Below are 16,108 nucleotides of genomic sequence, written 5' to 3' on the forward strand. Positions count from 1 at the left end.
TGTCGACCAATGCATTTAATTAGAGCGCCTGGAAAACCTTTCTGGTACAGCACTGTACTTTTGTGTTCATAGGAAACATTACACCAGAGGCCATAGAAATCAAACATGGGTCAATCTTAGGGCCCATTTATCTAGATCTCCATAACTCAGATCTCAATAAACAACATCAGTTACCATCACTGTTCAGACGACACACTGCTGTAGATAAATGCAGAGAAGAAATCAATGTATGGAGGGAACTAAATGTTCTTCAGAAGAGTGTTTCATAGTTATCACCCAGCTTCAGTTAATCCAGCCAGAAACCAGCAATCAGGCTCTAAACTGAGTGTAGTGATGGACTCAGACCTGAACCTGAACCCTGAGGCTTATAAAGACAGGAACAAAGTCGTCCTATCACCTGAAGAACATCTCCAGGATTAAAGGACTAATGTCTCAGCAGAACAATGATAAACTGATTCCTGCTTTGTCCATCTTCAGTAGAATTCATTCCTGCAGCGGTGCTCTCACCGGTCTGTCTAAGAAGTGGATCAGAGCTGCTGCAGCTGATCCAGATGCTGCTGCCTACATCCTCACTAGAACTAAGAAAGTAGAGAATATCAGCCCAGTTCTTAAGTCCTTCCACTGGCTCCTAGATAGACTTTGACATACTTCTGTTAGTCTATAAATCACTGAATAGCTTAGTTCCAAAATTAATTACAGGCTTGTTGTCATTGGATCAACAGCCAGACATCTACTGGAATCAGATCCAGAAGCAGAAATGGAGAAACAGCTTTTACTTCTTTTGCTCCACTAATCTGAATCAAATCAAGCCAAAAAAAAAATGCTGAAACATCAGTTGCTTTAAATTCAGATTAAAAACCTAATTGTTCAGAGTGACCTTTGACTGTGATATTTTAACATTATTAGTTAAGTTTTGTGTCCAACTTTCTTTTTTAATCAGTCATTTTTATTTGATTTATAAATTATATTATTATTCTCTTTATTCTCTCATTTGAATCCTTTTCCACTGAAATGTTCTATAAATAAACTTGCTTTGCTGTAATTTGAGCATGTAAATTAGACCATCTTCCAATGCTAGATAATCACTTGAAATAAAGTAGTTTTTCTTTATTATTTTAAATTTTGTCATCTCACTCCAATTGTTTTACTTACCTGCTCAAAACATGAAAAAAATGCACTTATAGCAAGAACAGTTGACTTCCATGGTTTCCTTTTTCGTAGTGAAACATTTGTCTGTTTGTGGGATTTTAGGCCTCATCTTCTCTTTATGTTGAAATCTGTATAAATGGACGAACATTTGGCCTTTCTTATGTTTGTCCAGCTCGTTTTGGGTTTTTAAATGTTTTCTATATGAATGTTCTGTCTGTCCTCAGGTGCTCCGCTCTGCTGACTCTTGGTCAGCTGGAAGCTGTGAAAACTCAATCCTTCAAGCCTATATACACACCATTGAGACCAGCGAGCACTTCATCTACATTGAGGTAAAACGGCAGCGCTTCCTAATTTCAAAATTAACCTTTCAACTAGTACTACAGAAAACAAGTTAAAAGTAAGTAAAATAATAACAAATAAAAGGTTAATCATCCCATTTAAAATCTCATCATTTTAGATCATTATTTTAGGAGAAAAAACCCTTTGTAGTGGAAGATGATTTATCTTTCTATTTAAATGAAATAAATGTTGCCTATTTTAAGATCTATTATCAGTCCTGATTTAGACTTATCTGGTGCTTCTTGCATGTAGCCCATTTATTACTCATCTTTGATGAGGCTTCATGATCTCTGCCAGCCTCCTGTCCGCTTTGGCCCTTGCCTCACACCGAGTCGCCATCTGCCTTTTCTTTGCCCTTAGAACCAGTTCTTCATCAGCTGTGCTGAAGACAAGGTCATCCAAAATGGGATTGGTGATGCGATTGTGGACCGAATCCTGCGAGCACACAGGTGTGGTTTCTCACACAGAAGAGATGCAAGTTGTGTAAAAATGAAGTTTCAGTCTGATAAAAATGTGCCTCAGCTAAAAACAAAAAAAGATTAGATTTTTATCATTTATTTAGCTCCTCATTAAAATAAACAGTTCAGTTCACTATGCAGAAAGTTTCCCTCTGTAAGGGCATCTATTATTAAACAAACACTAACGACTAACTAATGACCCCTCTCTCATGGCCCAAGGGCATCTTTATCGCTTTCACCTACTCTAAGCAACTCTGAGGAAGGTGGCAGTAAACCTGCTTTACGGCGAACGTCACTTTCCCCTTTCATTATAAAGGCGAAAGTCGATGAGACTAAATTTCCCTGAGAGACTGTAGATTTGTGTAAATTGTTTAGGGTTGATATTCAGGCAATGCAGCTCCTTCCTGCTAGGATCTAAAGGTGTTTTAATGGGAAATTACATATTACATTACATATTTTCCACGAATATGGTACAAAGCCAAAGTTGAGCATTTATCATTTTCAACATCTTCATATGACTCCGTCCGTTTCTCAATATGTTTACTTGTGCGTTCTCATGTACTCGTGAAACGTCCTCAGCACTGTTCCAATTCACAAGAACACAAGACCAAAAATGGACAAAGAACCTGGATATCATTCTTGTTATGAAGTATGTAACAGTTCTCCAGACTTACAGCTGTCCCAGCATGCACCGCGGCAGCAGCTGCATCCAGGTTAGCGCTCACAGAGCTCAGAGTATTTAGTTAAAAGTTCTCTTTTCTGTTGATGTTAAATAAAAGTATGTTTTAAGTTTATTTGAGGCAAGAACATTATACTTTATGCTTCACTATATGGCCCATTTACTGATTTAGTGCATCATTAAAAAAAGTTCCGATGTTGAGAGGACAGTGGCAACCAGTGAACCTCTGAGGCTAACCACAGCAGGCCTAATGTAAGCCCGTCTGCAGCAGCCCTCTCTCTGCATAGTATGAAGTATCGCTGGCTCAGATGCCGTTTTTTTTCTGTTTTATTTGGCAAAACATTCATTTGATTTGTGTTTGAATGTATTATTATTTCCAATAAAAAAGTTATAATTTATTATTATCGAGAGGCTTTTAATAACAGGAGGTGAAATGCAGCTCCAGACTAGCTTTGAATGTGGTGACGTCACAAGTACGCTTCTGTTCCAGTTGACCCATATTTATTCTGCGTGCTCCCGTTCTCCTGAGTCCATAGTTTCCTATGTTCTTGCTAAGAATGTACTCGGCGGGACCACGAGTCCATACCCTATTCACCTTTCACTGGAGCCACAGGAAACAGAAATGTAGTAAGGCCCCTCTGCAGGTGACCACAAGATCAGGATTAATCCGCTCTATGGTCTTTACCACGCTGGTCCTAATGGGAAAAGCTGTCGTCATTCAGACAAAACAATACAGCTTTTGTCCACTGGGGAGAGCAAAAATCAACCAAAACTTAAAGTTCTTTAGTACTGCTTTAATTGGATTGAAGTTCAGTTAGTTTGAATTCTTGCAGTTTATATTTATTTCCAGGATGGAATTTGTCCTTTAAACAGGATTTACTATTTTATAAACTCCTTTTCTGCCCTAATAAAAATCCTCAAATTGCTGTTTGGGATGTAAATATCACACATATACTTGCTTATAGAGAGGAGTTAATGACAGCCTATTAATAAATCAAAGGTAATGATGAGAACATTAAAACAAACAGAGCTCTGGTATGAGAAAAGTATCAGAATCTGCAGATATCCAAATCACGTATCAGGTCAGCTTAGGGCTTATTAAGGTCCAAAGCCTCAAAGCTCAGATGTGACTGGAATGCTTCAAAATCTACCAGAAGCTGCTCATCTGTCCTGTAAAAGTGAAATCTTTATTTATTGGTTTGTCTGTAGAGAGCAGAAGAAGTACCGTGTGTTTGTCGTGATTCCTTTGCTTCCTGGTTTTGAGGGAGACATTACCACTGGAGGCGGAAATGCAATTCAAGCCATTATGCACTTCACTTACAGGTGAGACGCTTCTCCTATTATCATTCTGCTCTGCTCATTTGGACAAGAGACACTAAGCCATTCAATCATGAATAAGCAGTGTGTACCATTATATATCTATATATAAATAGATGTATTAATCTAAGCCCACCCAACTTATAAAAGCGATTGAATTATGTTTCCTTTTTTGTGTGTGCAAGGACAATGTGCCGTGGGGAGCACTCTATCCTGGCGAGGCTTAGAGAAGGTATGTTCTGCTTTTTTGCTTGTTTTTTTCCCTAAGTTATCCAAAGCTACTGGTTAACTGTTCAAAAAAGATCTCCTGGTTCTTTTGTCCTTTTTTTTTCTTCTACTGTTTGCAAAACAGCCTCTTTTTTTCAGATTTTTTTCAGTTTTCTCTTCTCACATCTGCAAGAGTTTGAATATTCGTTATCAGTGGTGAATAATGTGACTGTTATCTGTGTCCCAGTAAAGGACCAGTGGACAGAGTACATCACCTTCTGTGGCCTCAGGACTCATTCCTGGCTCTCTGGGTTCAATGTCACAGAGCTGATCTATGTTCACAGCAAGGCGCTCATCGCTGATGACCGCCGCTATATAATTGGTGAGTATCCAGCTGCAAAGTTGTTCAAGGAATCCAATCAGACAGTTTATGTATTAATCATATTTTTACTATCAGCATTTAGTCCTTGTTTTCTCCTTAAGAAATTGAGGTTAAAAAAATGACGTTCATAAAATGAGGTGATAGATCCCCAATATCAGCATCTAGCTATTTATTTCTTTAAAAAGAAACTTTCATTATCACAGCGTGCTGAACCAGAGATTAGGTCAGTCTTGGCTAATAGAAAACAAATATAGGTGTTAGCTTTAATATACAGTTATGATACAATTTATTTTTGACCTGCTGCTTCGACATCTTCCAGTCAGGCTTCTGTTCCCATCTCAGTACAGAGACTGAACTTACCCAGATGTTCAGTGACATCTGTATAAATGCAGACTGTGAAAGATGTTTGATTTGATTGAAGCTATTTTTGTTTTTTACATGTTCCCTTTATTCTTAGAGCAGCGTACATGCTCCCCATAACTTAGATTTTAATAAGCAGCATCAGTTACCATCACTATGCAGACGACATAGTGCTGTACTGCGTCGTCTCCTGGTGACCGTGTCAATCAACGTATGAATGGAATAAATGTTCTTCAGAAGACTGTTTCATAGTTATCACACAGCTTCAGTTAATCCAGCTAGAAACCAGCAATCAGGCTTCAAAAGAAACAAAGTTGTCCTCCTATCACCTGAAGAACATATCAGGATTAAAGGAATAATGTCTCAGCAGGACCATGATAAACTAATTCCTGCTCTGTCCATGTTTAGTAAAATGTATCCCTGCAGCGGTGTCTTCACCGGTCTGCCTAGAAAGTAGCTGATCCAGATGCTGCTGCTGCCTGCATCCTCGCTAGAACTAAGAAAGTAGAGAACATCCTCCCAGCTCTAAAGTCCTTCCACTGGCTCCCTATAGCTCAGAGAATAGACTTTAGAATACTTCTGTTATTCTATAAATCACTGAATAGCTTTGTTCCAAATTATGTTAGAGGCCTGTTGTCAGTGGATCAACAGCCAGACCTCCCAGGACTACTGGATCAGATCTACTCTACAGAACCTGAACCAAACATGGAGGAGAAGCTTTTATTTCATTTTATATTTTTTATAAATTTACTTTGTTTTTTCATTTTTATTATTCTTATATTATATTAATATATTTAGTTACCTCTACCCCTCTGTAATGTACTTTCAGTTTTTCTTGTATTTTTTTCATGTACACCACTTTGAAATGTCTTGCTACTGTAATGTGATTTATAAATTGAAAAAACTTGTTTTGCTATAATGAGCCTTAAAGATAAAACAAATCAGTTGCTAGAACCTGAAGGAACAAGTCCTACTTTGTGTTTTTTAAACCACTTGCTTTTCTAAAGATTTTGATAAGCCCCTTGCTTCCATGTGTTTTTTAGGATCGGCCAACATTAATGACCGCAGCATGCTGGGCAGCCGAGATAGTGAGCTGGCTGTGTTTGTGGAGGATCAAGAAAGGGTCCCGTCCATCATGGGAGGACAGGAATACGAGGCGGGACCGCTCGCCCTTGCTCTGCGGAAAGAGTGCTTCAGGTCAGGATAAAACGTTCCTCCTGAGAAAAGGTTCTGGTACAAATCTGCGATTCCTGTTATACCTCTGGTACCAATTCTTCCTGTTATGACTTTAAAGGTACCAGAGTATTTTTGCACATTTTTTTTTTTTTCTTGCGGATTGGCTACTGTTAGATTTTACAAACTACAGCAAAAATGGTATGCAGTGCAATGCAAGAGCATTCACACCACTTTAACTTTTACACATTTTCTTGCAAATATTCTTGGAACATTTTATATGGAGTGAATTGTGTTTCATTATTGTTACAAGAAAAGAAAACATTTTGGAAATGAAAATTTGAACAAAATGCAATCAAGACATAAAACTTTCAAAAAAATAATAAAAAAAAAAGATTTGAGAGGAACTTTTCTGTTTTTTTACATTTTATTTAAAAAATGTTTTTCTTTTTTTAGACTTTATAAAAAAGTATTTGACAGATTTGTATATTTTCAAATGTTATTTTTAAAATTCTCTTTCTCAGAGTGAGTTTTACAAAAAAAAAATTCAAATTGTGTTTTACAGATATTATTATGATCTGATTATCAGAGCATGCTTTTGACCAACAAACATGCTGTTGCTAACATCCATTCAGACTAATAGAAATCTCCCCCTCGTTAGTTGAAGAGCATATGATCTGTGTAACACAATTTTAAAATAATGCAATTGATAAAACTCAATCTGAAATAAATAAAATGCATTTTAAAAATTATGAAAAAAATTAAAACATTTAAAATGAATAAAACAGCTAAATAACTGTCAAAACCTTTTTAAGATTTTCAGTTTAATTCCAAGATTGCATTTTTATTTCCATTTACGAAAATTTGTTTTTTGCTTGCATCAATAATTGAACAAAATTCATTCCATATTTCATGTGACAGAATCAAAATGGAAGGATAAATGCACTTTTTTGATTTTGTTTCACATATATACCACTTTAAAGGAAATATTTTCCATAGATTTTAAAAGTCATCAAATTCCTTAAAGGATAGTGCCTTTTTTTCCACACTATAAAATCAAATTGATTTCTTGCTGTTTGCTCTAGCGTCCACTCGACTGCTTAGTTTTTGTGAATTATTTTATCATTATCATCTAGATCCACTAGGGGTCTCTGCATGTGACTGAATGCAGGACAGGTTTCAAAAGAAAGTTATAACAATTTTTATTAAAGATACACCGGAGGATTTTTGTGAATTTTTGAAGAGACCCGCCCTCTCCACTTTAAAAAATAAAAAATTGCACATGCTCAACCGAGAGGGAATGTCTATTAAATGAAGAAATTTCATTTCTCCTCATGCACGCTGTTTAAAAGTTGCTATTTGCATCACTCATACAAGCTTAATTTCCTAAAGAAGATTTGCATTTTTTCCACTTTGTCAGACTCGCCATCGGTAAGGGAAGATGGGGACGAGCACATAGGACAGCCCTTCATAAGCCTATTGATTGATTGGTTGACTTTATTGATCTCACAGTGGAGAAATGTACTTGTTACATCAGCTCAAATAGTCAAAGAAGAATTTGCCAAAGGGAGAGAAATGTACATGGGATATATATACAGTATGTACTGTGCGTCCACATATGACAGCTTTCAATCATTCTGGTGAATGACTGACAGTTAGGAGGACCACTTATTCTGATGATCCACCCGGAAAGAGAATATCCTCCACTATACTTGTAAGAGTTAAGTCAACTCGGAGCACACTGCAACACAGGACAAAAGAAGCCAAGGTAACATAAGATGAACACTGTATTTTTATTTTTTTTATCAGGCTATTCCTGGCAGAAAACTAACGCTAATCGTTCCCATGGTAAAATATGGGAGGCAGGAGCATCATGCTGTGGGAACACTGTCAGCGGGATCAGAGAACGTGGTCAAAGTCTGATGAATACAGAGAAATCCTTAAACTAAACCTGATAGAAGCTGAAACAGACTGGAGACCAAAAACGGGAGATCTACCTTCAAGTGGGTGACTGAGCTGAAACATACAGCCGGAGCTAGAACACTGTAGTCCTGATCTGAGACGGTGGTTCCTAGGCTCTTTCTGCCGAAGCCCCCTTTGGGTTTACAAAACCTCCAACATTTATACATTCAAACGAACAATAGTGAACTGTACTATATTAGATAATGTAATTACACAAACTTCAAAAAAAAAATGCCACCTTTAGTGTAAAATTATTTTCATTTTAACTGTTTGGGTATACAGCATTGCTGTTAATTAAATTTAAAAAGTCATTAATCTATTACATTTTCCATTACGGTCAACTGCACAGTTCAAAATATGTTTTCACCAATTGGTTTTTCATTTTAAACACACTATGAATCTGTGTCACAACAGGGTTGTGGTTGGAGCAACTTCAGACCCCAGCATCAACATCGACGATCCCATCAGTGACGACTTCTTCTTCGTGACCTGGAATGAAACGGCTAGACGGAACACCGCTATTTATGAGAAGGTAGAGAGGAATCCAGACATCTGATTTACATTCTTCATTTTTGCTTCATTAATTTGAGTTTTTTTTTCGGTTAGGTTTTTAAATGCCTCCCATGCAACAGCGTTCACAACATGAATCTGCTAAGGAACTACTGCTGCCAAGAACCGCTCTGCGACGCAGACCCTGCGCGGGCTGCAGAGGAGCTGAAGGCCATCAGAGGGCTGCTCGTCCACTTTCCTCTGAAATTCCTGTGCGAGGAAAACCTGCTGCCATCTCTGAACTGTAAAGAAGGCATGGCTCCCACAGACCTTTGGACATAACCCAGAGGCCTGCCCAGACCAGGCCATAACAACACGATAGCTGTTCCTAAAAGCCAGCACCCTGACACCAGTCCACGCACTGAGACAGCAGAGCTCATCCTGGCTCTATGGAGGGAAATTGGTTCCTTTATTTTTGCAATCAAAAAGGAGGTTTTGTACATGGAAATTAAATTGGTGGGGAAAAAGCCATCCAGACATGAAACTTTGTAAAAAGATTTAATTGACTTAATTATCTTTCAGATTTCCCCAAGTTTATTTAAGAGTGCAATATTAAACCTGTAAAAAGAATTTGGCATAAAAAGACATTTGAAAAATGTATTTGAAGAAAAAAAAAATAAAAATAAAAAAATTTGAGAAAACCGTTAGGTTACCCTCAAAACCTTTGTTGGATAAAAAAAAATGTAATGGCTGCACAATGGGACAGTTTGTGGCACTGCTGCCTTGCAGCAAGAAAGTTCTGGATTCAGTTCCCTGCTCAAGGTCTTTCTGCATAGAGTTTGCATATTCTCCCTGTGTATGCATGGGTTCTCCCCGGGTACTCCGAAGAGAATTAACATGACTGTTAGAGTAATTGGCTTCTCTAAATTCTCTTTAGGAGTTATGGGTTGTAAGTCTGCATTTCCCTGCAACAGACTGGATACCTGTCCAGGGTGAACCCCGCCTTTAACCCATAGACTGCCAGAGACAGGCACTGGCCTCACTGTGGTCCTGACTGAATAAGCAGGAGAAGATGGATGGATATTTTTCAATATTTCATTTCTGGATAGCATTATCCATCCATCCTTCCATCTTCTACCGCTTATCTGAGGTCGGCTCGTGGGGGTAGCAGCTTCAGTTGAGAGGCCCAGACGTCCCTCTCTCCAGCCACTTAGGCCAGCTCCTCCGGGGGAATCCCAAGCTGCTCTCAGGCCAGCCGAGAAACATAGTCCCTCCAGCGTGTTCTGGGTCTCCTACTGGTGGGACATGCCTGGAACACCTCACCAGGGAGATGTCCAGGAGGCTTCCTATTCAGATGCCCGAGCCACCTCAACTGGCTCCTCTCGATGTGGAGGAGAAGCGGCTCTACTCTGAGTCCTCCCCAGATGACTGAGCTCCTCACCTAGAGCCCAGACACTACGGAGAAAACTCATTTCAGCTGCTTGTACCCGGGATCTCATTCTTTCGGTTTTGACCCAAAGCTCATGACCATAGATGAGAGTAGGAACGTAGATCGACCGGTAAATTGAGAGCTTTGCCTTTTGGCTCAGCTCTCTCTTCACCACAACATACCGGTACAGGGCTCGCTTCACAGCAGACGCCACACCAATCTGCCTATTGATCTCCCGCTCCATCTTCCCCACCATTTGTGAACAAGCATTATTGTTTTTCAAATTTCCATTTACAAAACGTGTTCTTTGTTTGCAACGGTAATGGAGAAAATTCCCCCCGTATATTTCTATTCTGGTTCTAAACATGAAGCCTTTGTCATTTGTTAGAAACCTATCATTTGCAGCTTAACCGGCCAGTTTATTCATAAAGTCTTCCTCATAACGTCTTCCATGTGATCTGACCTGAAGGTAGATGGTGGACAATCATGTAAATGAATGTATGAATCAGTGGAGGAGCTGAAGGTTCAACTGGAAATCAAGCCTCTTCATGTTCTGGGAACATGGCGTACAAATACTGAGGCAAGATTTGTGTTTATCTTTTTGAGTCGGGTGGGAGGCTCTGTCTCTTTCTCTCTGACGCGCTCTCACTCTCTCCCTCTGAGGCTTCACCTCTCACTGCAGTGCCAGGAAACCTGTCAGAACATTTGTGGTTGTTATGGTGACGGATATAAAGAGAGGACTGGATCGCAGCTTAAATAAAGGCTCGATAGTGCAGGAAAGGAGAGCGCTGATTGGAGGGACAGCTTACTAAATCGGGACAGAGCACCAGGAAAGAGCGATACCGGATTGCAGGGACTAGGGTTCTTCAGACTCATTTTTTTATATTCTATTGTGGAAAAAATGTGAGTGGAAACTATAATTAGCAGGTGCAAAGTGACTTGCCTGCAGCCCAGGACAGAACATTCCTAGCTCTGCCGGCATCTTGCAGCTACTTCCGTGTTGTGTCTAGGAGCCATGAAGAGTCTTACGTGTCTACCTTATGTTCTATTTGCTCACAGGCATGAAGCATTTCTTGAGGGCCAGCTGAGAAGTTGCATAACATGTCTGACACGCTTCTTTCTCCTATCACTTGTTGACCAATATGCAAATCTCTTTTACTCAACTTTACATTTTATGTTGTTTTGGGCTTTGATTTGAAGTAATGCTAAACCCACAGAGCCGTAGATATTGAGATGATTGTCACAATGATAACAAATGGCCAAATAAAACAATATGGTGTTGTAATAAACAACTAATCCTTATGTATAGAAAACAGGTCCAAAGGGATATAAATATTATTATAATATTGCTGATCTCTGATCCACATTTCAATTTAATTAGACTTTATTAACCCCTGAAGGGCAATTCAGTTTCGGTATAGCTGTCCAAGAAGATAAAAACACTCAGACATTATACATGGAGGGGGTCCGAGGCCTTGCTGCCGTAAAAAGGCACTGCCCTAAAATAAATATAAAAAATTATACTTTATCCTTAGAATATAATTTGAGGTTGCATGGCAATCGCACGGCATTCTGGGAGATTTGGGCAGAGAAAAGGATTTAGCCTTGGTGTAAGTATCACATCAGTCTACCTCTAATAACTGTCAATATGTACTATGACAAAAGGCCCATATTATGATTCTTTTTTGTTATCCCTATGGTACAGCTCTGGTACCAAAACCATAAAAATGTTTTTTTTAGTCGGTTACTGTGATATACCAACACAAAGTAGAGCTTCTCCCATGAAAATGAAGAAGTAAACATTTAATTATGCTGCGGTATTCCCTGTGATACCCCTGAATAAAATCCAGTGAAACCTTTAAAATAACCTGATTAGTTAACAGGAATATTTCTTTAACACAAATATTTACATGTTTCTAAAGGGTGAAACTAAATTTATTAGCACCTGCTTTAATTCTTCTCCCTTTAAAATATTTTTTCTCTATAATCTTTCCTTGTTAGGTTTTTAAAGAGTGGAATACTGTATGTTTAATAACCCTGTGTGATATACACTATTATTTTTCTTGTGTCCAAGCATTTAAAAGGGGATGCTTCAGTGTGCTTTAAGTTGTTTGCAAGTCGGGTTTTACAAACTGCCGAATGAGTCCACAGCACTACTGTGCTGGTTTCAAACTGCTGATATAAACAGAACTGACAGATGTAGATGTGCAACCTTATATAGAGGAGTCAAAAAAAAAACAACAACTCCGTGTTTAGACATTGTACTCTACTGATTTTAAAATTAGTTGCACCATGAAGACAGAAATAACTTTGCACTGTAAAAGCTGGCTTTTATTTTACATCTGGTTGTTTCACTAAAAAAAACATTTATGGTAGCACTCATGTGAATGGGTAAGCATCAGTGCCTTTAACTGACCAATAGGTGACCTTACAATGTTGTTTTTTTATTTTTCTTTAACTAATACTTGATGAATACTCTACATTCCATATTTCTTTCATCTATTTCTAACAACTAGAGCCATTATATTTGTAGATATGAGAAATGGGGCACTAACACTCAGGGTAGAAAGGTTTTTTTAATGTCTTTCTATAAAACCTTAAATGTTTAAGATTCGTTTCATGTAAGCTGTGTCAGTTTTCTTATGTTTTATAACCACTATCCTGTTTAAACCATATGTAAAAAAAAAACCAAGTTATTATATTTTAATTTTCAGATTTCATTTATTTTACCCTATAATAAAATAATACAATGAAAATGTGTGTCCACATTTATTAGTACCCGAAGAATCTACTAAGGTTCCATGTTGATCTAGAAAAGGGACTGCTGTCAAAGTCCCCTAAAGCAAAAGTCTGTGCAGAAGGCTGGACCTGTTTGAACCTTATTTTCACGGCCTTCCAGGGACCCAGTCTCGGTAGACCGGGGCCTTGGAGGAAGCAGCTAGTGAAGTCCAAAATTTAGCACAAGCTTAAAGGAAGCCCTCATCACTGCAGTACAGGGAACACGATTCACCATGGCAACTGCATGACAGGAACCTCAAACAGCTTAATCTGTGGCCACACCCCCAACGCATGGGGCGGAGTCATTCAAAGGACACCTCCTTTTCCGATTAGTGTGGTCACAAACTGAACTGTTGAAGAGGCACGGCTAGTTGGCATCTTCCGAATATTTTAATGGGATATTTAGGATTTAAATTTCCCATATATTTGTTAGTTGTAAGATTTCAATAGGTTTAAAATTTGGAAATAAACGTACCATTCGTATAGTAGTTTAAAAAGATTATTATAGATCTTTGATTTTCCACAAAGAGAGAAAAAGCCTTAAATTTGAAGAAAATGTGGTACATAACATAAATGTGACATTACATTTTTTTTTTTGCTAAATCTTTTTCTTTTCCAGCGTTTTTATTGTCATTACACTGTCACAAGTACAGTGCAATGAAATTCACTCTGCATTTAACCCATCCCCTTGGGAGCAGTGGGCTGCCATTGTGTGGCACCAGGGGAGCAGTGTGGAGTTAAGGGTCTTGCTCAGGGACCCAGAGTGGTAGTCTGTGGGAGGGGGGTTTAAACTCAGAACCTCTGGATTCCAGGCGCAATGTCCTAACCACTAGGCCACCACTTACCTAAAATGTAAATCCCTTTATTGTCCCACAATGTGGATATTCAACCTCTGCATTTGACCTATCCCATTGGGGGGCAGTGGGCTGCCATTGTGTGGTGCTCTGGGAGCATATATATATATATATATATATATAATATTATATTAGCCCTGTTATTTGAGTCTTTTTACTGTTTTAAGATTCACAACAAGGGAATATTTACAAAAAACAAATAATCATCTCTAAAAAAGAACTGACCCATGTAGACCAATAGATAGTAATTAACTGAATGGTTAAATACGACACCTTCACTTATTAGTTGTTCATGCTTGTTCAAAAAATAATAATAGTAATTAATTAACTGTTCTAGTATTTATTAAACCCGCTTCTCTGATTGGGAATGTGTTGTATGATCTGCTTTCAGAGTTTCACACAGCAAAATCATTGCTGCTAAAGTTTGCTAACTAGCTGTTAGCTTCAGTTTCTCTGACCTCAGGATTTATACCTGACAAAGATGGCAGAAAAAGTTATCTACTGGAAATATTATCTGATATCAGATAAAAAAAATTTTTACTCCAAAAATTCAAAATTGTAATTTAAACTTTTTATGCCAAAATAGTTTCATAGATAATGGCCAGGGTAATCCACAGGTTAGAGCTGTGCAATCTGAATTATGCATACACCAGATTGTTCTTCTGAACTCTTTAGAGGTGAATCATTAATTATTAAAACAACAATGATCTTTTGAAAACACAGATGATCTGTTCTAATGGGAAGGCAAATGTAGCAATCATGAGCTGCTTAAGGGACTTTTCAACAAATATAGGTCCAGTTATAATAAAGAAGCAGCTTGGTAGTCAAATATGCCATGATTTCACAAAATAATATGTTTCCATATGTTTCTTTATGTTTCCATAAAGAAAAAGTTTATTCTGTTTTGTGTGTAGGCCTATTTGTAATTTGGGTTAATGACAAAACAGAACCAGAAATAATTGGGTGACATTAATAAAGGGAGTAACATTTTAACATATTTCTATAATCTAAGGTTTTTGAGTTACATTTTTGAGCAGTGAAAACCCTTGTTGTGGATGCTGAAAAATGAAAGGACAACTCGTCTAATTTGTCACAATTTTACAGAAATTACACATTTCTGTGGGGGGCTGTAGACAACAAAGCTGTTAGCAACATTGTCAAAGCCTCTTCATTTCATCCAAAGTGTGACAGTAATTTATTTACATTTTTTTCACAATTTTTTAATCTTGGTGATCATTATGGGCCAAAACAAAATATGTTTTTAAGTTTGTGTTTGTTTGTTTTTTTGCAAACCTTCACCCATAGCTCTTGCTTGCCCCCCATGTTTTTTCATGTGTAGCTGTCTGTGTAGTAACAAATGTTCCTAGGAATGCCGTGCAGCAAAAGAAGCTGCGAACATGTCTAGAATAAAAGAGGCTTTAGTTTCTAAGATTCGAATCTCCAATCTTGCACCCTCTCCAAGATGTAAATGATCTAAGCTTTATCAAGACTTTTAAAGGACCTGGTTGTTGCTGTATAAAATATAACTTTTGACTGAATTGTATTTACAAAGCATGGTAAATGGCCTGTACTTATATAGCACTTTACATACTCTGATGGTGGCAAGTTACATTGTAGCCACAGCTGCCCTGAGGCTCACTTGAACCAACAGCTCGCTGGTTACAGGGCAAACTCCTTCAGCTGAGGCCACTCTTTTTCCAACAGAGTACCCCTCTCTGAAATTATTCAAATTCTATTCTTCTGTCCGGAAAAGGACATTACTTGAACCAACTGTTGCATTTGGTGGTCATGCTAATATTATATAATACTGGTTTCAAAAGTTTCATGTGAAAAAAGAAAATGTAATCAAAAGAGTGTTTCTTCATCTTGTCTTATAGTCCTTAAAATATCAGAATTTGTGCATAACTTTAACTTTTTGGTCCGTTTTAATAAAATCATTTAAAATATCAGATGTTATGATCAGTTGCTCCGTAACCTTTTAAACAAAAAACACTTTTACCTTTACTTGAGTTAAACTATCATAAATTAGTATTAATGGAGCCTAGGCAGAAGTTCAACTGAAGAAACTCATTGCTTTCCTACATCCACCTGTGACACAGCCAATCAACTGTGAACCACACCTCCTCGAAAGCCAATCAGTTCATCTTAAAGGGCCTCCAATACGCACTTATCTGCTCCTGTTCACCTTTTCAACCCACCTCCAGCCCCTCCTCCAACATCGTAGCTAAAGCTTCATCAGTGTCATTCCTCCCGGACTCTTACTGCGGAGGGCCAAAAGTCTAAGAATCTGTCGAGACAGACGTCATTGCTTGGAGCGGTTGAGCACGTGTGGCGAACGTTTGTGTTGGACGCGGAAAAATTCAAAGCAGAAACATCACTTGAGAGAAGGCGGATTTGGCATAAACTGGTATGTGAATGGTTCGGATGGAAATGGAGATAGGAAATGAGGAAGACGAGGATTTTGAAGGGTGGACGCCTGCGGGAAGAGGGAGAGGGAGAGGTCGTGGAAGAAATAAAACTGATGAAGGAAGG

General features: G+C 38.2%; 1 protein-coding gene across 2 annotated transcripts in view; it reads left to right on the top strand.

Moving 5' to 3' along the window:
• The window catches only part of pld2 (phospholipase D2), a 40,864-nt gene extending 31,607 nt beyond the window's left edge, over window positions 1-9,257 (top strand). For both annotated transcript variants that reach the window (XM_038294520.1, XM_038294519.1), the window contains exons 17-24: window positions 1,374-1,478; window positions 1,849-1,937; window positions 3,835-3,948; window positions 4,128-4,174; window positions 4,397-4,531; window positions 5,935-6,088; window positions 8,441-8,558; window positions 8,633-9,257. In XM_038294520.1, coding sequence (XP_038150448.1) covers window positions 1,374-1,478; window positions 1,849-1,937; window positions 3,835-3,948; window positions 4,128-4,174; window positions 4,397-4,531; window positions 5,935-6,088; window positions 8,441-8,558; window positions 8,633-8,857 — 987 coding nt within the window. In that variant the 3' untranslated portion in view covers window positions 8,858-9,257. The remainder of the gene's footprint in view (window positions 1-1,373; window positions 1,479-1,848; window positions 1,938-3,834; window positions 3,949-4,127; window positions 4,175-4,396; window positions 4,532-5,934; window positions 6,089-8,440; window positions 8,559-8,632) is intronic.
• The last annotated feature ends 6,851 nt before the right edge of the window (window positions 9,258-16,108 follow it).

The sequence above is a fragment of the Cyprinodon tularosa genome, unplaced genomic scaffold (assembly GCF_016077235.1).
Source record: "Cyprinodon tularosa strain WSP-4 unplaced genomic scaffold, ASM1607723v1 ctg341, whole genome shotgun sequence".
Lineage (NCBI taxonomy): Eukaryota > Metazoa > Chordata > Actinopteri > Cyprinodontiformes > Cyprinodontidae > Cyprinodon > Cyprinodon tularosa.